Consider the following 24687-nt stretch of genomic DNA (forward strand, 5'->3'; position numbering starts at 1 on the left):
TGTCTGTGGCTGATGGGAGTTGGAGTCCAACAACATCTGGAGGGCCACTGGTTCCCACCCTTGCTCTGAAGCATTTGTGACTTGGGAATGTCTTCATTTCTATGCACCTTCTTGAACTCCCCAAAACCCAGCTTCACAACCTGCCTACGACTCTTGAGACCTACTAGGACCATTCCTGTCCTATGGTTGTACAGTAGAGAGGGGCTTTCTACTTGAGCAAAGGCTTAAAACATTTTTAGAATGTTTTTAGGATGTTTTAAGGATGTTTTAATCATGTATGCTATGTTTTTAATCAGTTTTTAATGTGTTTTATATTCACTGTTGTTCCCCACCTCGATGCAAGTGGAGAGGCGGGTAAGAAATAAATTATTATTATCAACATTATTATTATTATTATTAAATTGGAGGGGGCTTATTTAATACATTTTTAGAACTTTAATATATTTAGAACTCTCCTTTTATCACTTAATATGATCATTGTGCAATACTTTGAATATAGCCAATACAGAGGTTTTATCATTTGTCAATTATTATTAAAATCATATGGCATACTTTTATGCACTCTGGTCACACTGCTGATAATTTCTAGAATTTGATATAACATTTTGTTGTGAAATGTGAGCCTGGGTGCAGATCACACAAGTTAAAAGGAAAAAAAAAGTTGATAGGGAAAGGGTTGGACACACACATATCCCCTTACACAATCGGCACTTGTTTCATTTTCCATAGTCTCCAGATTCATATTCTGCCTCTTCGTCGTCTTCAATAGATTCAAAATAGTCTCCATAATCTGTTTTGTCCCTTGTGGTCCAGCTGCCAGGGATATTCTGAAATGATGATGAACCTGCAGAGTAAGACGCAGCTAGTCTTAATTTTTCTTTTGGTGGGTGGGTGGAGATATAACTACATAAAATGCTAAGGCAACGCGTGGCATGGAGGTTCTGAGCTATGACATGCTGGAGGTTCCGAGCTATGAAAAGAACTTTGTGTTGCTAAGCAACAGGATATATAAACACAGCTCAGAGCGGGGTGGGGGGAAGCATTTAGGAGGGAGGGGTGGAGTCCAATAGCACCCAACTTTTCAGGGTGCCTGCGGAAACCCTGGAAAAGTATGATACTGAGCAATAAAGTATTAGTGCGCAGATGGTTTGCTCAAGTCAAGCTAGTATGAATATAATAAGGGAGTGGTCATAAGGATCAGTAATAAAGGTTATATGGCGGCCATATAATTTAGGGATACAGCACCTGCTTTGCCTACAGAAGGTACCAAGTCAAATCCCTTGCGGCTATAGTTAAAAGGTTCTCTAGGACAAAGTCTCTGCCTCAGGCCTTGGAAAGCTACAGTCAGAGTAGACTAGGGGTATTGAACTTCAGGCCTGCAGGCCTAATCCAACCTGCCCAATCTCGCTCTCTGGGGGTCCCCATATGGTCATGCCCTCATTCCCCCCAACCACTGATTGTTTGGTGGTTTTCCAGCTTTTGCACAGTTCACACACAAACACACACACATACACACATACACACCGCCCATTTTAAAAGGTTGAAATGCCTCTCCTAAGGGTCCCCTGTCAGTACGAGCTTTAGGGCACAATCCTATCCATGTTTAGACACAAAAAAGTCCTACAACCCCCAACATTCCCCAGCTTTTTTCTGTCTAAATATTATTTATTTTATTTATTTTTTATTTATTTAAGGATTTTTATGCCGCCATTCAGCCAAAAAAGGCTCTCACGGCGGCTTACAAAAGTATTTCTTGACAGTTCTATACCAATATGGGTAGGATTGCATCTTTAAGCTAAAATATGCTGGTATTTTTGTAATTTGAGGACCCATCCCTTTTGCCTTTGCCCCGCCTCTTTTTACTTTTGGGCCCACCCACCACAAGAAAATGCCCCACAAAAATGTCCCCAAAATTGAATTCAGCCCTCAGGCTGAAAGATGTTTGATACTCCTGGAGTAGGCAAAACTGATTTATCTGAGCCAACAACCTGACTCAATGTTACGCAGTTTCATATGTCCAGTTTATAGGGAATAAAAAAAAAAACCAACCAAAGTATTTTGAGCTCCACACCAAAGAAAATGCATGTTAAGTTAATCAAACACATGAAAATGCTCCCTCTATTGTATTAAAAGATGACTTCCATTTTCAAGTGAAGCACAGCTTAATCCTGAGAAACCAAGGGAGGGCAACACCCAGATATTTTGGCCTACAGTTCCCATGATCCTTCCCCATTGCATATGTTAGTGAGGTCTGATGAGAGTTGTTGGCCAATACATCTGGAAGTCCACAAGTTGCCCTCCTCTGTGTTAAACTGGGATAGCTACAGTGGTGAAGCAGTGATGTGTGGTGCCATAGGTATAGCATGCCTTAATTTCATACCAAGGAAACTTCCCCTCTCACAGTTCAAAGGATACTGCATGAAAGATCCATATTCCCTTCATGCTCCCAGCCCCATGATGCCCTCTTCTATAGCACTGCTGTATAATAATAATAATATTAATAATAATAATAATAATAATAATAATAATAATAATAATAATAATTTGTTACCCGCCTCTCCCTCTGGATCACATTGGGAACAGGGGCCATCACCGATACTGCAGTGCCGGTAAAGCCTATTGCTACAGCCCTGTCACTGATGTTAGGATCTTAAACCACTGCCAGATCTTGAACAGAGACCCTGAGGGATGTGAGGCAGGGATTCAACACCATCACTAAGCTCTGGCAAAAATTGCGGAGAACTGGTCAGACGACCCAAGCAGATACTTGTACATCAACGCTGATCAATTTGTGGCCCTCCAGAGGTTGCTGGACTGCAACTCCCATCAGCCCTAGCCAGCATAACCCATGGTGAGGAATGATGGGAGTTGTATGCCAAAGGCCAGAGCACATGAGGTGAGCTACCAGGTCAGGCTTGTTCTCTCTGGTCTGAGCAATAAGGTATCTTCTCTCCAGCTCCTTTTTATGGACCGGCCTTCCCTAACCTGGTGTCCTCTAGATGTGTTGGACTGCAACTCCCATCATCCCCAGGAATTATAGGAGTTGCATTCCAACACATCTGGGGGACACCACGTTAGGGAAGGCTATTCTAGACCTATTTCACCTCTAACATGCTACACCAAGCCTTATTTTGCTCCCTGTCTCTGGTTCACATCCTAAAATATTTTACGTTTATTCCAGTGGCCCCGTACCTATGATAACTCAGCCTCTCCCTGTTTCAAAGACCAATCCATAATCTAGCTGTTGAGAGTTATGGATTAGCCAAAGATGGCATTGTAAATAAGGAAGGAATTAATTATGTGGTTTATCAACTATCATCAAGCGATGTCCACTGAAACTTCATTTCCCTAGCCAAATCTCCTAACGGTCATCCCAATTGCCCATTTATGTAAATACAATAATTTACAGTCAATAACTGTCAACCCAGCAGATGAACAGGCAAACTCATATTTGCTTTCATTTGGCATATAGAATCATAGAATCATAGAATAGCAGAGTTGGAAGGGGCCTACAAGGCCATCGAGTCCAACCCCCTGCTCAATGCAGGAATCCACCCTAAAGCATCCCTGACAGATAGTTGTCCAGCTGCCTCTTGAATGCCTCTAGTGTGGGAGAGCCCACAACCTCCCTAGGTAGCTGATTCCATTGTCGTACTGCTCTAACAGTCAGGAAGTTTTTCCTGATGTCCAGCCGGAATCAGGCTTCCTTTAACTTGAGCCCGTTATTCCGTGTCCTGCACTCTGGGAGGATCGAGAAGAGATCCTGGCCCTCCTCTGTGTGACAACCTTTTAAGTATTTGAAGACTGTTATCATGTCTCCCCTCAATCTTCTCTTCTCCAGGCTAAACATGCCCAGTTCTTTCAGTCTCTCTTCATAGGGCTTTGTTTCTAGACCTCTGATCATCCTGGTTGCCCTCTTCTGAACACGCTCCAGCTTGTCTGCGTCCTTCTTGAATTGTGGAGCCCAGAACTGGACGCAATACTCTAGATGAGGCCTAACCAGGGCCGAATAGAGAGGAACCAGTACCTCACGTGATTTGGAAGCTATACTTCTATTAATGCAGCCCAAAATAGCATTTGCCTTTCTTGCAACCATATCGCACTGTTGGCTCATATTCAGCTTGTGATCTACAACAATTCCAAGATCTTTCTCGTTTGTAGTATTGCTGAGCCAAGTGTCCCCCATCTTGTAACTGTGCATTTGGTTTCTATTCCCTAAATGTAGAACTTGGCATTTATCCCTATTAAATTTCATTCTGTTGTTTTCAGCCCAGCACTCCAGCCTATCAAGATCACTTTGAAGTTTGTTTCTGTCTTCCAGGGTATTAGCTATCCCACCCAATTTTGTGTCATCTGCAAATTTGATCAGCGTTCCCTGCACCTCCTCGTCCAAATCATTAATAAAAATGTTGAAGAGCACTGGGCCCAGGACTGAGCCCTGCGGCACCCCACTCGTTGCCTCTCGTTGCCTATAAAGATACCCTCACGAAATCTGAACCAATGAGCAATTGGCATGGCCATTGGGAGGTTAGCTAACCAACATTTGAAAGCTTCTTATTTTTGTTACAGATCTGATTGATGCAAATACAGTAATTTACCATCAATAACCTTCAGCTTGGCAGATGAAATGGCAAACCCATATTTGTTTTTGGTTTGGCATATGTAGACACCTTCGTCTGATTTCTTGATTCCTTGAATTTGTAACCATCCAGTCACACTGTATTTCCGAGGTCCCCCTCTTGCCTTGAGAAAAAAAGAAAGACAAAGAGAAAATATTTAGGATGATGGTCTTTTGTATCTGGTCAAGAGGGCAGGGCTCCTGCCACTTTAACTGTTGTGATAAAGAGGGAATTTCACCAGGTGCTGAATGCAAACAAATGACACCTGCTGAAATTCTCTTTTCTATACAAATGTTAAAGATACAGGATATGGTTAGCCTATATATTGCTCTCTGATGGTATCACCATCCACCAATCCTTTCCTTCTAGTGTAATTAACGTATTTGCCCCACTCACGGATGGGTTTGCTGCATTTTAATAGAATAATTTTAATTAAAATATATAGCCTGTACCTACTTAAGAAAGCCATTTTTGTCATTTTGGCCTCATGGGGGGGATACATAATAGGTAACATTTTAAAAAAAGAATTGCAGGTGCCTAGTCTTCTTAATATCTAGAAATTTATCCAGATTTAAAATATTATTCAGCCCTACTGATGCAAAAAAACTTCAGCCCTACATATGGGTTAAAAAAGGGACTGATGAATTAACAAATTTAAGTCTGACTCCTAAAAACGAATGCTAGCACCTAAAAACGAATGCTAACATCCCCCACCCAACCACACAGGCTTTACAGATGAGGAATTTCACCATTTTGTTGTAGGAAGAGGCCTATGCCTCCCAGCAGCTTCAAATAAAGAGATGGCCCCATGATTATATCACCTTACCTACTTTACACAGTATACCTGAATTGAAATATGAGCATCATCTCCTGGAAGAAACATTTTATTTCCTTTTTTCTTCCATTCAAGGTGTGGCATGGGGTAAGCAGATACCTCACAACCGAAAATTATGTCATTCCCTGTGAAATTCTGGGTGTCTTGAGGTGGTAAAGAAATAACAGGAGCTGGAAGAGACACATTTGTCAATAATCATGTTAAACATTTTCTAGAACAAGGAGTAATTCCAGACAGGAAGCCGTGTTAGGGTCAAACTACAGGTAATTTTTAAAAATGTAGCTAGAAGCCTGTTTTTCTTTACATAAAAGCTAGCATGGGGACTCAGTCCAGATCAAGAAACTTGAGTGGGGATAAGGGACTTTACAGCCCCACCCCACCCCCACACACTGTGTTCCTGATCCCGATCGAAGAACTGCACCCGCAATTTGCATTGCCAAAAAACAAACAAACCATCAACTGGATCCTATTTTGGCAATCTATGGCCATTTCTAACAGCTGCCTTTCCCCCCAGGATCGTCCCTGGATCATCCCTGTGCATCCAAATGACACACAGGGGATACCGGGAGCAAGCAGGGATATTCCCTCCATTGTCCTGGAATAATCCATAGGTGTAGAAAGGGCCTAAATTGCAGGCACAGGGGCCAAACCAGATTGGGACCACAGGAGGGGGCGGGGCAAAGGTTGGTTTGTTAACCATGCAGTGTGGCTTGTTAACCACCCTGAACAACCCAACAACAAACCATGGTTTCATAAGATGGCTTGAGACACCGTTCAGACAACATGATAACCCACGGCTCAACTGAGGGTGGATTAACATGATGCGTGAACCCAGCCAGTGAGTTGAAGCTGTGATTCTCACACCGAAAGGTAGAGTTTGCTACTGAAATCCCAACGACTTCCATAATATTCAAGCAGGCTCTTGTATGTAGGATTGCAGCCCGACCTCTAGCCACAAGACAAAACTGGCAATTTTTAAAACATTTTGTAAACATTGCTTTCATTCTTGCTGTTACCACTGCTGCGCACAGCAAGGCAGAGCATCCCATCTGTTTACAAGAATGCTCGGGACTTTTTTTTCCTGAATGGTAGCTGTTAATTTTGAACCCAGCATGACGGACAGTTATAACTGTGAACCATGTGATTTGCTGCCATTTCACTTGGGCACTAAATTCTATTTTATAACTTTCATTTTGATCAAGCTATTAAAGTCATTATGCTTTTGGGGAGAGCAGAGTTTTTAATGTAATTGCAATGCAGTTTTCAATTGCACATTCAGATTAAATTTGTAAAATACTGGACCATGTAGAATTATTACGATCATGGTACGATGGGCAAATACATGGAAAAAAATTGGTTGTTCTTTTTAAAATAAATAAATAAATAAATAAATAAATAAATAAATAAATGTATTTTTAAATCAAGCCACTAGAGGGAGTGGATCCAGTCCTCTGAACACATTAAAAGATCAAGAAGTACAATAATGATTGGGGCTTTTGAAGATACAAAAGAATCTAAACAGCACAATTTTTATTACTCTGAGCAGCCCAATCCTTGGCAAGCTGTTTACAATATCCCCAAATATTTTTTGAACATAGCTAAAATATTTGAAATTAACCAATTTCCTTCCTTTATTGTCACTTAATGGGTGGGTTTATTCCCAACTGTATGGAGTTTGGCTTTAATTTTTTTTACTTCAAGAGTTTCCAGCTGGGTTCCCCCTAGGTGTTTTAGACTGCATCTCCGAGAAGCCACAGTCGATATGACCAATGCTCAGAGATTATGGGGGTTATAGCCCCAGACATCTAGAGAACACCAGGCTGCTTACCCATTGTACATAATATTTTTCACTCAAATCCTACAAACACTCTATCACTGTCATAATCTCCAGATATCAATTCTCTTCCCCACACACAGACATCCTTCTCATTGCAGCCTCCACCCACTTACCCCATTCGGTGACATGATCAATTTGGTAACGCAATCCCTTTCTTGAAAGGAACCAACTGTTTTAACTATTTCTTAAAATAAGATAAGTATGCCCTAATATCAGTTAATCAAGCAACTTTGAAAAGCTTGGATACTCCAGAAACCATGTTCATGCTCAATGCTGCAGAAATATGTTTCTTTAAGATAACATGTCAAAAGTTGGCTGGCCTAGTAAAGGTATTACACACAGCACATCATCAAAATATATTTTCTATGATAAGTCGTCCTTTATATTGTTATGAATGCAAGCCATTCTATGGTGGCTATGTGTCTTTTTACAAAGGGCAGTCCTCTATTTGAAGGCAACCTGCATGAATCCAAGTCCTGTTTAAAGATAAACCATAAGAACTGTTACCCATTCACAGTTAGCCATTCAAAGTGCTGGTATTGACATTTAAAGCCCTAAACGGTTTGGGGCCAGGTTATTTGAAGGAACGCCTCCTCCCATATGTACCTACCCGGACCTTAAGATCATCTACAGGGGCCCTTCTCTGTGAGCCCCTGCCAAAGGAAGTGAGGCAGGTGGCTACTAGGAGGAGGGCTTTCTCCGCTGTGGCACCTCGGTTGTGGAATGAGCTCCCCAGAGAGGTCCGCCTGGCTCCTACACTGTACTCCTTTCGTCGCCAGCTGAAGACCTTTTTATTCACTCAGTATTTTAACATTTAATTTTAACTCAAATTTAAATTATACTGTTTTAACTCTGTATTTTAACCTTATATCAATTGTGCTGCGTGGTTTTATCCTGGTTGTGCTTTTTATATTGTATTTTGTATTTGTATTTTTAACTTGTTGGTTGTTTTATGATGGTTTTAATTTTTGTGAACCGCCCAGAGAGCTTCGGCTATTGGGCGGTATAAAAATGTAATAAATAAATAAATAATAAATAAATTAGCACCTGGACAGCAGACTGAATAGGCAGGCATATGGGTCACCTGCCCCAGCCTTCCCACTGTGGTGAGCTATACTGTATTTAATAATAATAATAATAATAATAATAATAATAATAATAATAATAATGCACCATCAATGTACATGGTGCTGTACGTAGTAAAAGAATAAAACAGCAACACCCTGCCACATAGGCTTACATTCTAATAAAATCATAATAAAACAATAAAAAAGGTAAGAGAATGCACCAGATAAGCACAGGGGACAATAAAACTAACAGTGTGAAAGCGAGAACAAAGTCAAGTTCTAAAAGCTGTAGAAAAAAGAAAAGTTTTCAACTGAGCTTTAAGAACAGTAATTGAACTCGTGATCCGCAAATGCTCTGGATGAGAATTCCAGGCATGAGGGGCAGTGAGAGAAAATGGACGAAGCCGAGCAAGAGAAGTAGAGACCCTTGGGCAGGTATTTCTGTTTAAATTATAATAATTATTTCTAAATTTGCATCTATACATTTAAATTAGCCCATGCAAATTGGTACCCTGTTTTGTCCTCTTTTTTGGTAAAGCATATCTTATTTTTTGGCCATTCTAAAGTGCTGACCTGGCCTTATCTATTATCAGGCAAATTGCTTGTTAATGGCCTTTTGGGGAATCCCTGGAATGCTATAGCCATTGGGGACAGGAAAGACACCTTTGCTCCCCACCCCCAGTTAAGGATGACGTAAGCTTAGGTCTCTCTGTGTGGGAATGTAAGTCTGTATGTACTGAAGGTATATAAAGCAGCTGTCCCCCAACCTGGTACCTTCCAGCTTCAGCTTTCATCAGTCCCAGCTAGAATGGCAAATGGTCAGGAGTTTTGGGACTTGTAGTCCAAAACATCTGGAGTAGGAAAACCTGATGTAAAGTAATAGAAGCAGGATTTGGGATGGGAGGCAGTTAGTAAAAGAAAAATTGCAGTTTAGAATGACACTAAGAAAAAGAGAGAGAGGGAGGAGTTGTTAGCTAAAAAATATTGGGGCAGGTGGGCAAAGAGATGGCTCTCTTCGGAGATCTGAGTGGTAACAGTGGACTTGCTGTTCATAGAAGTAATTATGTTATGTCTCCCAGCTTCCGGCAAAGAGAGATGTCTGTTGACTCCTAATTCTTTAACAATATCTCCCTTCATGCATTATTATAGGCATGAAGGGGGCGCCACACAATTCAGGGATAGTAGGGGCCTAATGTAATTTTCCCCACCTCATTCACAGAGGGAACATTTTCTGTAATGATGAAAAAAGACATGAATACATAATTACCATCTTTATTTACTCAACCAAATATCCCACATAGAAATGGAATTTTGTCTGTTCACAACCATGGGGTTGTATTCAATGTTAGCCCAACTTAGAGTAGACCCATTGAAATGAATGGCACTTAACTTAGTCATGGCTAAATTGAAGTTCCATTCATTTCAATGAGCCTTCTCTAACTAGGGCTAACATTGGCTACAACTCACTGTACCATATGTTTGACCTTAGTCTCTTCCCAGAATGCAAAGCAGAACAAGGTAAGCCCCTATACAGGCATTAAACATCTGCATCCAGGGGAGGAATTCGGGACAGATGCTGATGCCCTGCCACCTTTTACCCATGACCTTCCCATGTTTACTAGGATGGTCTGAAGGGGAAATGTAACCACAATCAAGTGAATGTGAAGACAGTGTTCTGTGCAATTGAGAACACTGATAAGGCAGAATTCCAGGGGCTTGTCTAGATGACGGGTTTGCCCCAGGGGGAATCACAGTAGCGGCAAGTCATCTACATGATGCAGCCACCATTGCGAAGCCATCCAGGGGCAAACCCCAGAAACTCTGCTGAAAAAAAGTCGGGCACTTAACCCGACTTTTTTGTCTGTGGAGGCGTGTCACAGCCAATGGCACCCCCCTATTGGTTGCCATCGGCTGGACAGGGAAGGAGGTGGACCTCCAGGAGCTCAGGAGAACCCCAAGGTAAATTTTAAAAAACCGGGGGCGGGGAGAGGAACGGGAACCATTCCTCCCCCCATTTTTATTTTTATTTTATTTATATTATTATCTGCATCTACAAAGCTGCACAGATACAGATAATATTTTTAAAAAACAGTGTGGAGGAACGGGCAGCTAGAGGGAGGTCAGAGGGAGGAGAGGTGGTTTGGGCACCCTCCGCCCCTCCCCTCGTCCTCCTCTGGCTGCCTCATTCCTCCCCTGTTCCTCCAGTTGCTCAGCGCAGTGGCAGCTGTGGCAGAAAGTCCACACTTGCGTTCCTTCCCATGCAGATGTCGGGAAGGAACTCAAGTGCGGTAGGCGGAGGCCTCGCGGTGACAAAGCACCACCGTCAAAACAGGGGCCAGATTGCATGGAGCTCAGTAACTGTGCTCACCTGAATGGTGGCTATATATCCTCTTCAAACCTTCCCAGTAAAAAATAGAAGATCACGGTTGAAGGGGGGTAGGGCAGCAGCACGCATCCCTGTTCCCCTCCACAGATGGAAATTTTGAATTCCGTACAAGGCTTCAGAAGCTTTCCAATCTACCATTTTGGAATCAATTTTAACAAATGTCCAACCTGCTCCACAAACCACAGAAAAATGACACCATTCAAGGGTGGGATCTACACTACTGCTTTTAAAGCGCTTTAAAACACTTTAACATTTTGAAAACTGTGGCCATAGCTAGACCTAAGGTTTATCCCGGGATCACCCCTGGTTCGTCCCTGCCTGAGCGCTGGATGCCCTGTGTAGCACTTAGATGAACAGGTTTGACCCCAGGACAATCCTGGGATAAACTTTAGGTCTAGCTATGGCCTGTATATGCAATGTGTCCTGGGTCCCAACAGTTGTCAAAACTGTTACAAAGCACTTTAAAGCACTCTAAAGCAGTAGTGTAGATCCCCCCAAGGAAAAGCTACCTAAGGGTGTTTCCAGAAGAGAGGTTGGATCCGGATTTAGTTGACTTAGAGTAGACCCACTGAAATCAATGGTGTGGTTTTTTATTCCTGACAAAATCCCATTGATTTCAACAGATCTACACTGACTAAATTTCGGTGCTACCCAAGACTTTTATTTATTTATTTATTTATTTATTACATTTTTATACCGCCCAATAGCTGAAGCTCTCTGGGCGGTTTTATCATGCAATCACCCTGCCTCACTCACAGAATTTTACAGGTGGCCCAGGAAACCGTGTCTTCTACTTGAAACCCTCCTATGTTTTCCCACTGCTGCTGCTTTTTCCTTTACACACACACACACACACACACACACACACACACGCACACTCAAGGAGGAAAGAGGGCACAGCTACACAATATTGTGTTTTGACTGGTAGTGCTAGAAGCCCTCTACCTGGAAGCACAGTAAGACATTATATCCAAGGCTCTCTTATAGTGGTTTAAAATTACCTTCCTGATTCTCCCCTTCAGCTTCTTTTTATCTCACTGGTATTTTGAGAAATTCATTCATCTAAAATTAAATGTGACTGTGTTAGACTTCCTAGGAAATTCTCCAGTCACCCAAATGTTGCATTTGACAGTCCTGTGGTCGCTGATCTCAAGAGGTTTAACAATAATTCCATCTCTTACCAGTTCGTGGGTACTGTTCAGGATTTAAACCAAACAAGTGCATGTACTTCTTAGCCTTAGCTCAAGCTGCAATCCTATACATACTTTCCGGAGACTGGGAATCAGTTTCTATTGAGTTCAGTAGCAATTACTTCTGAGTAGACCTGCCCAGGATTGTGCTGTCAGATGAACAACTTTGAAATGCAGAAGACTTGTGCGGGGCTTTTGCTCTCGCCGTGTGCAGCCAGACTATTTTGCGCCCTAGGCAAGGTGAGCAACTTTCACTCTCCCCCCCCCCCCCCCGCAAAAAAAAGCCAACTTTGATTTTTAAGAACATATGTTTCCTGGAAAAAATAAGAAGCACGAAACTTGAAACTGCTAAACTTATTTTAAAGTGCAAGAAATATATCATGCCAATTATAGCAAACAAATTGGAAAGGAACGTCTATGGGTCTAAAATGCATTATTTCATAGGAATATCACCTCCAAATCATCCCCCCCCAAGTCACACGTGCGCACACACACACACTCAGCATCACTCACTCCAAACAAACACACTCATGAACACATGCATTCACTCAAAGACCCCATGCACCCCATTCACCCATACATTCTTTCTCTCTCTCTCTCTCTCTCTCTCTCTCTCTCTCTCTCTCTCTCTCACACACACACACACACACACACACACACCTCAGTCTTACCTTACTCATTTCTTCTCTTCCTTATTCTCCACCTCCTGGTGCTTGCTGCTTGCTTCTTCTTTCTTCTTCTTCTTCCCCCTCTTCTTCAGTGCTGGGGGGGTTGCTGGAGGCCCAGCCGCTCACGACAGTGAGCGAACTGAGCCCCGCCCCCTGCCTCACATCGCCCTCATGCTGACAAGATGGCGCCCCGCGCCAGCCCAGCCAAAGCGAAGCCAGGGATGCTGAGGTGAGGGCGGTGGCTTCACGTTCGGGCTTCTGGGCACATTCCGGAAATCCGAACGTGGAGCCGCCCCACCCCCACCCCAGCGTCCCTGGCTTCGCTTCAGCTGGGTGGGCGTGGGGCGCCATCTCGCCCGCCCAGGCCCAGCTGAATTCTCGGGCCGGGCCGGCTCACAGCCAACGTGCGTGAGTGCTGCGCTGTGCCCGGCGCCCCTCTTAGCTTGGCGCTCTAGGCGGCCGCCTGAGTGGCCTCTATGGTAGCACCGGCCCTGATCATGTGAGCAAAGGAAATGGATGTTTTTCGTTTGCTCGTTAAACTCCTCCAAGTTCCCCAAAACCTGTCAGGAACGAACGTTTCCTGGAGGTATTTCTGTTTTGATGAAATTGTAAGATTCGCCCATTTAAAAAGCATCTCCAGCAGAAGACTTCTCTAGACACCTTGCTATGTCACTTTTCTCTCCATCCTTTCTAAGGGTAAAATGCTTACTAAGCACTTGGGCTGTCATGCCCCACCCCTATCCCAAATCCAGCTCCAGTATGATTGAGACTGGCAGACGAGCACCACTGGATCAAAGCACAAAGCCAGCGGCAAATGTGTTTATTGGATGAAAAGAACTGGATGATCCTGACAGCAGATCTCATGTGGGACAAGGCGATACATCAAAGCACGGCTGCCTTCCAAACTCTGGCAAGGACATATCATTGTGTGTGAATAGTCTAAATAAAACACAATTACAGATGATACTATCAGTGCTACTCTGTGTCAGTTCTATTTGTGTCATTCATTTTCATAACCCTTTTTGCATTTTAAATTTGTATTTCTGCACTGCTGCTGATTTTATCCTGGTTGTGCTTTTATATTGTATTTTATATTGTGGTTTTATACTGTTGTTTTATACTTTGAATGGTTTTAATTTTTGTGAACTGCCCAGAGAGCTATTGGGCAGTAGAGAAATGCAATAAATAAATAAATAACCTCAGAAACCTTTAGAGTTCGCTTTTCCAACTCTTAACTAAGTACATACGAGTGCACTGCCTTACATTCATTACTTACCATATTTTCTCTTATTCCCCTCCCATTCCCCCTGTTTTGTATTGTACATTGTAAGCCTCTTGGGAGTGGACACCAGTCTATTTTTCTTTTTAAAAAAATAATGCACTTGAATCATTTAAAGTCTGGACTTAATGATCTTAGTGGGCTCTTTATCTAGTACTATGTACACTTACTTCAGAATGCTCAAGACAGCCCTGCTGCATTTAAGGCTCTTCCTGTTCATTTTGCTGGGTGGGGCCCAGGCCCTTTGGCCCAAAGTCCTGCCTTGAGTGCACCACTGACGTCTGTGTATATATGCAGAAATACATGTATGTATACATTCCAGATATTTGTCCCTGCATTTATACATTTCATTGGCATATGGATTCCCTAAGGGATGACAAGATAACCCAACCATAGATTGCTCAAAAATGCAGTACACAGTGGGTTAAAATGTTGTGTGGTGGGAGAATTCCCTCCCCATAGGGGGGCAGTCGACCCATGCCCGCTAACCATCTTCTGCAGAATGGTTAGCGAGCATCCATAGTGGCTCCTGTGTCACCTGAGAGTAACCCCATGGTTTTTTGGCCCCGAAACAGCAGAAAATAGGGGGGGGGGAATAGCAGCAACACAACAGTCCACCAGCAAGAGCAACTACCACTTCCGGTGCCACTCTTGCTGCCATGGATGTCCTCTATCGTCGGTGGGCATTTTTTTTCCATTTCCCAAAAGAACCGGCTGTTGGCCACCCATTCAGCACATGAAGGATGGTGGGATGTGCGGTTAAACCACACGGAGGTAAGTACTATAACCACTGAGTGTTGGATGGGTAGTGGAACCACAGGGCATGGTGTGGTTCCACGATCATGTGTGGGTCCCACTTGTCGTGGTTCCATTATCCCTCCCCTCTGTTGTTCTGCTAGCTACCCACTACGCATCTGAACAGGCCCTAAAACATTTCAGATATTGTGCTGTGCAGATCAAGGAACAAGAGGAGCTCAATGCAACATACAAGATCCTACATTTATTTATTTATTAAAACATTGGTAACCCGCCTTATATCCCTGGGAAGTGCTGTCCAAATGTTCAGAATGTGTAGTACTCCCTTTTACGGTGATAACTGATGACACCTCTAGACTTTATTATTTATTTATTTATTGCGTTTCTATACCGCCCAATAGCCGAAGCTCTCTGGGCAGCTCACTCTTGCACCTCTCTGCAAATAGAATAGACTTTACCTCAAAATACTTTGTCCTTATCCCTGACCACTGCGGTTGCACAATGTCACAAGCCATGCCAATATTCCAGGAACACTTCACTGACATTGCAGGGCCAGATCTTTTTTTTTGTGAACCGCCCGGAGAGCTTCAGCTATTGGGCAGTATAGAAATGTAATAAATAAATAAATAAATAATCTACACCAAGCAGGATATAACACTTTGAAAATGGTTTGAAAACGGTATATGGAATGTGTCCTGGGCCTGAACAGTTGTCAAAACTGCTATAAACCATTATGAATCAGTAGCGTAGATCCTGCCCTGGTCAATAGGCTCATTTTGATAAAGGGGGCGGGGCGGGCTGTGAGTGTTGAGCGAATGCTACATACAACTAGCATGCCTTCAAAAATGTTCAAATCACATATGGTAAAGCCTTGCATATATTCGTTTTGACTCACTTTCATGCTCAGCTTCATAGGGCATTTGGGCCTCTCCCCACAGGCTGTGTTCAATCACTCAGAATTCTACGAAGCAATGATGCTAATTGCTAAAGAATGAATCATTTACACATCAAGCTATAAAGCTGTCAGTGAGCTAATAACTCATATATCCACCCAGTTATCTTTTTGGATTGGGTTTTTTTTCATATGCAGTGAAGTTGCATGCAAAGGTTTGCTCATCATTATAAAAACAAATTGTAGCCCAGCGTGTGGTGAATTGAAATCTGTTTAAATCTATAAGGTAATTTGGAGATCTTATTTTTCAGACTCTGCTTGCATCAGGAGTAGCCAACCTGGTGCCCTCCAGATGATTGGTAACTACAATCAGACTCAGTCAACATGGCCAATGGTCAGGGTGTATCGGAGTTGCAGTCCAAAACATCTAGAGGGCATCAGGTTGCGATCTATGGCTTAGATTCTCATAAATTATTATTATTATTATTATTATTATTATTAGTTCTACTACTATTTTTAGTGATATTATTATTGCTTAAACCTTTCTATTCTGTGAATAGTCTCAGTGGCTAATTAGATATTTTGGAACAATCTTCTTTTCTTTTAAAATATTTATTTATTTATTTATTATTTATTGCATTTTTATACCACCCAATAGCTGAAGCTCTCTGGGCGGTTCACAAAAGCAATGTTGGAAACAGGTACTAAGCTGGAAATTTATACTAAAATTAGAGCATTACACACCTGTTTCCAATATTGTTTTTAGCCATCGGCTTCTCTTTCTCACAAATGTGGGAATCATAGAAACCTTACTGGTTCTTGTCCTTGCCATTAAATAAACACCCTTCGTTTCCATACATTTCTCCATGCTCCCTTAGCCACCAGTCCTACTGTTCCTTTATGTATAGCAGTAGGTAAGAAACTCTGTTATGATTAATATACAAACTTGCATGCAATGTGTGTGTTCAACAGTTTCACACAGACGCCACTTTGAGCTGCAGATGAGTCATTCATATGTGAATGCTACAATGTTAATCGTGCCTTCCTTTAAGATTTTGGAGCAATGTCAAAAAGCATTAAAAGGTTTTTAAACTTTCATCCAAGGTTTTATTGCCATTGAAAACACTTGGAAAAGAGCTTCTCACGGGTTCAGTTTGTTATTTTATGGGGAACCTTGTATAAAGAAATGTCAGGATTAGCGGTGGTAGGGTGGACCCTCGATTCGGAGAGGGAGGATGTGTTCCAATTCTGGGACTAGAGAACGATGCACTTCTGTCTGTGCTTTTAGATAGCCAAATCTCTAATTTTGAAACTACGATCCTACACGCACTTAACCTAGGCATAAGTCCCATTGAACCTAATGGACTTTACTTCTGAACAGACATGTATAGAATTGCACTGTCAGACTGCAGTCCTACACATACTTACCTGGGAGAAGACCCATTGAACATAATGGAACTTGCATCTGAATAAATTTTGCATAGGATTGCACTGTTCAACACAAATCGCTCATCTACTTAGCTTTCAAACATAAGCTATGAGGACTGCCATGCTGCTAAAACCCTCGGGTATCCTGTGAAAAATCATCAATAGCAGCAAAGCGTAGCTTCCTTATGTATGTCGTTTAGACCCTGCATTGCCGTTCCTTACCTGATTTGCACGGCCCTTTGTGCTGGATGCTAATATTTCTCCCCTTCTGTACAGAAGCCTCTTTGAACTGGCAAATATTCTCATAGGTCTTTCCTTCGGGGCCACACACAGTCTCCTGCGATTTGCACACGCACTGCGGCTCAGGGATTTCCCCAAACTTTATGTCCTCGATGTCCAGCCGGCACTCCAGGTGGTCTCCACAGTGACCGTAGAAATGACTGCCTTTGTCCAAGTCGCAGATCTGCCCTTCCACGTTGCCACATTCAGAACAGCAGCCGCACAGATCGAAGACAGTCCCAGCTCGACAATCCGTAGGCACAGAGCAAAGTTCCAAGTTGCATGTCCCACAACTCTCCCCTTCTCTTAACAACCTCAACCATCCTCTGTGGTACCAAGCAGGGAACGTCTGAGAAAGTTGCATCAGGGCTACCAGTACAACTGTAACCACCAGGGGCTTCATCTTGGGAATGCAATGAAGAAGAAGCAAAGACCTTTGGAGCGAAGCCAGAAAAAAAGGGGAGGAGGAGAAGGAGAAGGAGGGAGAAAAAGAAGGAGAAAGCAGGTCACATCCCAGTTTTGTTTTTTCGGAATATGACTAGAGTAAAACACACAGACCTTTAAGAAGGAATTAGCCCCAGATTCCTGCTTCACCCTATATCGCTAACAGTAAAGAAGTGCAAGTGTCAAGAAGTTTCTTTCACAAAGTTCTAGAAAGCAGCTGCTAATAATAGTATTACCACATATGTAAAGAAATGCTATCCTCCTTACAGCTGAGCCTGCCTGACCTTATCTTAGAATGTCTTCTTTTGCATTTCTTAAAAAACATCTATTTCTTAATCACCATGCAAGACACACAAAAAAACACATTACGTTCATTGCAAATACATATCACATAAAAACAAAAATAACAGTATATACATAACATTTCCTCATTCCTGTAATAACAGTCAAATATTTCAAAAGGAGAATTTCCCACTCCCATATTTTGGCCGTATCTGTTGTTCTGCAAGGGGCAAAAAATAAAGTGGATTCTGTGCCTGGAATTTCTTTCCTTTCTTTTTTTAATGGTAGAGGTTGTTTTAAGATCCTACCTGTTTGGTGCCAGAAGGTGTTGAACTTCACACTCAGCTACATCATATGGCCTCTACTGTTTATTTAGGAAAGGGTGCTAGGCAAGGCCAGCCCAAACTATTTTGCTGCCTGAGGCAGAGCAGCAAATGGCACCTCCCCCCCCACACCTTCACATCAAGGTCCATAATATCCAAGCTAATCAAATTATTTTGGAAGAAAAATCTATATGCACCTGTCCCCATCTCTGGCAACAGAAACACAATAATAACAAAAATAAGTAACTAACAATTTGCTGTCCTTTAAAAACACCTAAAATCCTGCCTGAGGAAACCACCTCACTTTACCTCATGGTAGGGCCAGCCCAGGTTGTGGAGAGTTCTTCCAAAATGAAAGACTAGGTCGTAGGCCACACAGTGACAGTTGTTGCAGTATTTTGGATAATAAAAAGCAGGAAATAACACTACAAAAGCAGTATATGGAATGCTTTATGTGTCCCAACGTAGGGTGACCATATTTTGGAAACCAAAAAGGAGGACAACATGGCCGCCCCCAAGGGGGAGTGCCCACCAACATGTCCAGGCCCCAAGGGGGTATGACCACCAACATGTCCAGCCCCCAAGGGTTGAGTTCTGATTGCGACCAGCATACAGCAGGAGAGGCAGATTAAACCTCCCCCCTATAGGCCTGTTTGCTTCCTGAAATCCTCCCCACCTCCCAGCATGGATTAAAGATTGACCAAAAAGTATCCATTGGAGTCTATTGAGAGTTTTCCCCTGCCCTGCCCCACATGTTTTTGAACAACCCAGGCCTGTGTGGATGTGAGTGAATTTCAGGAAGCAAATGATGGAGAGGAGAAAATTTAATCCTCCTCTCCAGGTGTGTGGTTGACCTGATCCAAACTCTTGAGTAAAAACATTGAATAGGCTCAGTTACTCGTTACACAATTAAAAGAATGTGTAGTTGGACTCAGAATTGCATTTGAATGCAAGAAACCCAGACTTCAATCCCTGCTGAGGAATGATACTTTCTGGGTTGCCTTGAGTAAGCCACTGTCTGAGCCTAAACTCCCCCACAAGGCTGTTGTGGGGTAACTCCATGTTTGCCACGTTGAGGTCCCCTACCCATCTGTTGCCTTCGGCAGGGAAAGGAAAGATATTCCCCCTACGCAGAGAGGAAGGGTTGGTCCCCACTGGTGATGACTAGTAATGCTGGTGGTTCCAGAAGAACTGTTAACATTCTCTGACAGCCCCTGACCCTCACAACTGAACCTCCTCTGATGACTTCTCCAGTTCCAAGGTTGTCCTGCCTGGGAGGTAGTGGGATATGACAATTAATAGGTCATAATCTTCTTGTAATTCATCAATATCCCTTTATCTCTATTCTCTTTTGATGATTCTAGATGATGTGATCGCAGATCTTAACACATGATATTGTATTTAATGTTGTTCCCTGCCTCAGTCCAGAGGGAGAGGAGGCTAAGAAATAAAGATGATGATGATGATCTTACATTTCATACTGGTGGTTCTCATTCGGGCTCCATCAACCCTGCTTTTTTCCCCTAGTATGCATCCGCAATTTCCACCTCCGTTTCATTAGCGCGTCAAGCACTGGTCACTTTCACATCTGTGCATTATTGCACTATTTCACCTTGTTTACATTTTCACCTGCACTGGCTTGTGCTTCCTGGTATTGCCGCCCCACCCCACCCCTTCTCCTTCCCCCTCCAGTTCATTGGTTCTTGTAGTTAATGGACATTCTGATGGATATGGGTGCTTCCCCTACCCCCCTCTGGTTTTGTTGTCTAAAGTTTAGAGATTTAGCATTTCATATGCTGGGTACCTTGTACTGTGGGGTGGGGGGAGAAGGAAGTTGAAACAGGTGGATGATAGAGCAATGAGAGTGGGGTTGGAGCAACAAAAGTCCGTTCGACCGAGTCAGCACCCTGGAGGAAAACAGCCCCACTCTCCTCGTTCATCAGCAAGACCACCCTTCAACACACATACCCCCAAGAAGGGCCGTTATGCAACGTTGCGCAACGATGGCAATACACAAGGATGGAAGGGCAGTTTTATCCTGTGTGGAGAAAAAAATGCCACACTTTCCCCGCCCTAGAAAAACACGGAAAATGGAGGGGAAGAGGCGAGGTGGCTGCAGGACAGGTATGACATCATGTGAGGGTTGTGGGGCAAAATGGTAAACAAGGCAGGACGATAACACGCTGGTGTGATGGAGCTCTTCATTTCTGTTACTCTGGTCTGGTAGGTGATTTTGGTAATTCAGAACCAATTTCTTGATCCTTTGTTGCTCCAGCAAGGCCTTTCTCTTCCCATCTCAAGAGCATATTACGTCTGGGTCTAGATGATTGACAGCTATCAGTCTCAGTGATGAGATATCAATTGCTGTTCCTTCATATTGGAATGTTCTGACTTGGCTGGAAGGCAGACGCGCCAAATTATAGTTCTTTCTTTTTAGTATTATGTAGGAAACTATTGCAATATATAGAGTGGATTATTAAAATATGTAAAATTTATAATTTAATTATAAGATTGCAGAGCTTTATCGTCTAACAGCTCTAGTGTATTTTGCATAACGGTGAACAATTGCTTCCTTAAAGCGCACAGTAGAATCATTTACTTGATGCTGGAGAATAAGTTAATTATGGATCCCTTGGCTTTGACTAATGGTTTTAATAATCACATTACTGTAGAATTAACTTATACTTTGCCATGCTTATAGCGCTAATGATGAGAATTATAAAATTTATGTATCTTCAAAGTAAAATTGGCATGAAAAAGCTGCCTGTAAATACAGCAGCTCCTCAGAGAACATTTAATGGGCATCCAATCACTTCTGATTCTTCTCCCATTTATCCTCAACACTCGTTTTCTTCTGCTTCTAAGATTGCATGGCAATTACGAGTTTACGAGCTAAAATGTGGACGGTCTTCTTGGGTAGGGTGCGAAAAATGTCCACCTAGAATCGAAATGAGCAATCACATGTAACACGTGAATTCAGTATGATGTCATGCATTGACTTAGGCCATAGCTAGACCTCAGGTTTATCCCTGGATCGTCCAGGGGTCAAACCTGTTCATCTAGGTGACACACAGGGGATCCAGTGCTCAGGCAGGGGCGAACCCTGGATGATCCCAGGATAAACCTTAGGTCTAGCTGTGGCCTAAGTGTGCATGTGTGGTGATGCTGACATTCCCATGACCATACTGGGAAAATGGATCCCTGATCAGGTGATGTGAAAAGCTGATGCTTTTCACATCATACTCTGCAACACAAGTGGGACCTACAACAAAATGTGCAGAGAGCTTACTGTTTGGGATTCCAGCCACTTCCTCTCCTCTCCCAGTTTTCCATTTCCTGTGCCCCAACAGTAGGGAGACAGGGGCCTTAGCTAGACCTAAGGTTTATCCCGGAGTCATCCCTGCCAGCTCCCAGGATCCCGTGTGTGTCATTTACATCAACAGGGATGTCCATCCTGGGATAAACCTTAGGTCTAGCTAAGGCCCATATGAAAAGGAGGACAGGCCTCCTGTGTCTTTTAAAAATTGTATAGAAAAGGGAATTTCAGCAGGTATCATTTGTATGCATGTAGCATGCAGCATTTGGTGAAATTCCCTCCTAGGTCGTAGCTAGACCTAAGGTTTATCCCAGGATTGTCCTGGGGTCAAACCTGTTCATCTAAGTGCCACACAGGGCATCCAGCGCTCAGGCAGGGATGAACCCGGGATGATCCTGGGATAAACCTTAGGTCTAGCAATGGCCTTAATCATTACAGTTAAAGCTGCAGGAGCCCTGTCCTCCTTTTCATATGGTCACCCTACACAACAGTCAGTAAGTCTTCCATGGTCACAGAACATTCAGTCTTCAATGGGCTGTTTGGAGGTTCCCCCTATAGTGTGTGTGTGTGTGTGTACGTGTGTGTGCACACGCGCATGTGTGTTCTTCTGCAAACCTTAGGATTCCCCCAAGCTAACTAATACCCCCCTATTGTATGTGGATGGTGCCATTTTGATTTTGCAATAGCACTCACAACCTGAATATTGAAAATAGAAGGAATGATACTACAAGGAGAAAAATGAGGGTGCAAAGGGACATACACCTAGCTTGTGGCTGCACAACTGACCCACACCAATATAACCTGGTACAATCTTGTTCATGCAAATGCTGCTGCTGACATTGAGCTAAAATATATGCACTCAGATGTACCTAAAATTGAAGGAAATGAGGGTTTTCCATTATAGAGCAAGCAAATGAAGTTGTTTATGTCTTGCTGCTATTTCTTAGTTGGTTGGTTTTCTTTCTTTCTCTCTTTCACTGTCCAAGCCTTGTTTATCTAAAACTTATTCAAATTCATCACAAAGTCCTGCAGTATTTATGACTTTAGTGAAGATTTTTCTTTTTGGCTTTGATCTATGATCAACAGCACATGACACTAATTAATAGTTCAAAGATTTTTTTTGACAAAATTCATTTTTATTAGCCATATGCCAAGCGTTACCATGCCATGGAGTATAATGCAACACAATTCAAAGCTTAATATAATACTGTTACATGACCAAGAGGCAGGAAATGAATAAAAACGCAATTTCCTAAACAATTCACTTAAAGGCACTGCTGCGCCAGAGGAATATGGCTTCACAAATGTTCTGATGGGGAAACATCACTGTTATTGATAACAACATGAAGTGACTCTCATTGGAGATATTCGTTGTTTCGCCTGTCATAAGAAATTCCAGTGATGGGGTTATGCTGTCTAGGAAGCTAAACAACCAGACTGTTATGTCCGGAGTAATGCAGGTATCCAATTACCATCTGAGGCACCTGAGACTGGGGCGTTTTCTGCTGAAATACTGAAATACTGAAAGTGATAGAAGCAGAAGGGAAGAAAAAGGACTAATTAAAAAAAAAACAGTTTCCTCAAACTGGCAGAATGGAAGGTTGTTGTTTTTTTAAGCCAAAGAAGGTGACTGGCAGACTCCCTGAGGAAAAGCACCCCACAGTTCTGAGACAGCAACAGAGAAGACCTGGCTGCACAAAGAACAGCGGTGGGCATCTTGTGACCTTCCAGCTAGGGCTCATTGGACTTGTAGGCCAAAACTTCTGAAGGGCCACATTTGCTTACTGCTGATATAGAAGGCAACTGAGGCCATAGCTAGACCTAAGGTTTATCCCTGGATCGTCCAGGGGTCAAACCCATTCATCTAGGTGACACACAGGGGATCCAGTGCTCAGGCAGGGGCGAACCCTGGAAGATCCCAGGATAAACCTTAGGTCTAGCTGTGGCCTTAGCCTCCCCATGCAATGCAGTCACAGAAGATCAGGCTGATGTTAACACTTGCATCAAGGACACATCATAATGGAGAAGCTGTTCTCTGAGGTCATTTGCTTCAAAAGTGATGAAGGCTTTAAAGGTGAAAACTAGCTCATTCCTGGCAGCCAGTAAAGTACTTTCAACATTGGTTTGATGTGCATTCGCATTAACGCCCAACAAACGTTGAGAGGTTTCATTCTGAGCTAACCAAATTTTTTTGGCTGTGTTCAAGAAGAAAAGAAAAGAAAAATGGGAAAGCACCAAATACAAGTGGAAGAAGGCAGGAGCCAAATGTGTATTTTCCTCCGGGGCACTTCTACAGACAACTAACTTCAGTAATCTAGGTGAGTTTATTCAAGCAGTCAAATTTTATTGTTTATAGCCATTGACATTACAATATAAACTACGAAACAAAATGTATGTTAACAGGGCAATGAAGCTAAAAGGAAGTTAACATATACATTTTCAGAAATGTAAATTATTACAACTTTAAACTGTAAAATTTCCCCAAATCATTTAATTTTTTTAAAATCTGTTTGGCAGTCCACACTAGAAAAATGGCCCATTCACTTTCTCGCTGCTAATGCTTATACAGCTATCCTATAGGTAACAATCTTGTCTACAATGGCCAGTAATCTAACCCAGGAATTACTGATGTGTGTGAATGGCAACAACTGGTCTGGTTATTTACCAATAGCTGTGCACCCCCTACCCGAACCACTTTGGAACGGGCCCGAACCACTTCGGGTCGATCCGAATCTCCCCCAATCCACTTCGGAACCGGATCCGGAGCGAGATCTGGAGGTCTGGATCGATATTCGGCCCCCATTTTGCCCCCCCCTCCCAACTTACTTGCTTCCATGGTGGATGGCGGAGGCAGGTAAGTGGGGAAGGGGAACAAAATGGGGGCCAAATAAGCCCCCTCTGCCCTTACCTGGCTCCACCGCCTGCCGCCACATGGACTGCGGTGGCAGGTGGCGGAGCCAGGTAAGCCCCTCTCCCCTACTTACCTGGCTCTGGCATCCATTGAGGCCTGGGCAGCAGCTTCAGCTGAAGCCCAGGCCTTGGCCTTTTTCCGTCCTGAGGCCTGGGCTACAGTTGAAGCCGCTGCC

General features: G+C 43.0%; 1 protein-coding gene across 1 annotated transcript; it reads right to left on the reverse strand.

Annotated features, from left to right (window-relative positions):
- Positions 1-687: 687 nt before the first annotated feature.
- Positions 688-17639, reverse strand: LOC134398085 (kazal-type serine protease inhibitor domain-containing protein 1-like). The gene is made up of 4 exons (XM_063125292.1): positions 17180-17639; positions 5464-5624; positions 4599-4743; positions 688-844 (listed from the first exon to the last, which is right to left on the reverse strand). Exons 1-4 carry the CDS (start codon positions 17637-17639, stop codon positions 717-719), a joined length of 894 nt encoding a protein of 297 aa, XP_062981362.1. The 3' UTR covers positions 688-716.
- Between the last annotated feature and the right edge of the window lie 7048 nt (positions 17640-24687).

This window comes from Elgaria multicarinata, chromosome 4 (assembly GCF_023053635.1).
Source record: "Elgaria multicarinata webbii isolate HBS135686 ecotype San Diego chromosome 4, rElgMul1.1.pri, whole genome shotgun sequence".
NCBI classification, from domain to species: Eukaryota; Metazoa; Chordata; class Lepidosauria; order Squamata; family Anguidae; genus Elgaria; species Elgaria multicarinata.

Coding starts and splice junctions, on each gene's coding strand:
- LOC134398085 (XM_063125292.1), bottom strand. CDS start 17,639: ATGAAGCCCCTGGTGGTTACAGTTGTACTGGTAGCCCTGATGCAACTT. Junction 5,625..17,179: donor CAAAGGGCCGTGCAAATCAG/GTAAGGAACGGC, acceptor TGTCTCTTCCAG/CTCCTGTTATTTCTTTACCA. Junction 845..4,598: donor CAAGCTGAAGGTTATTGATG/GTAAATTACTGT, acceptor CTTACTCTGCAG/GTTCATCATCATTTCAGAAT.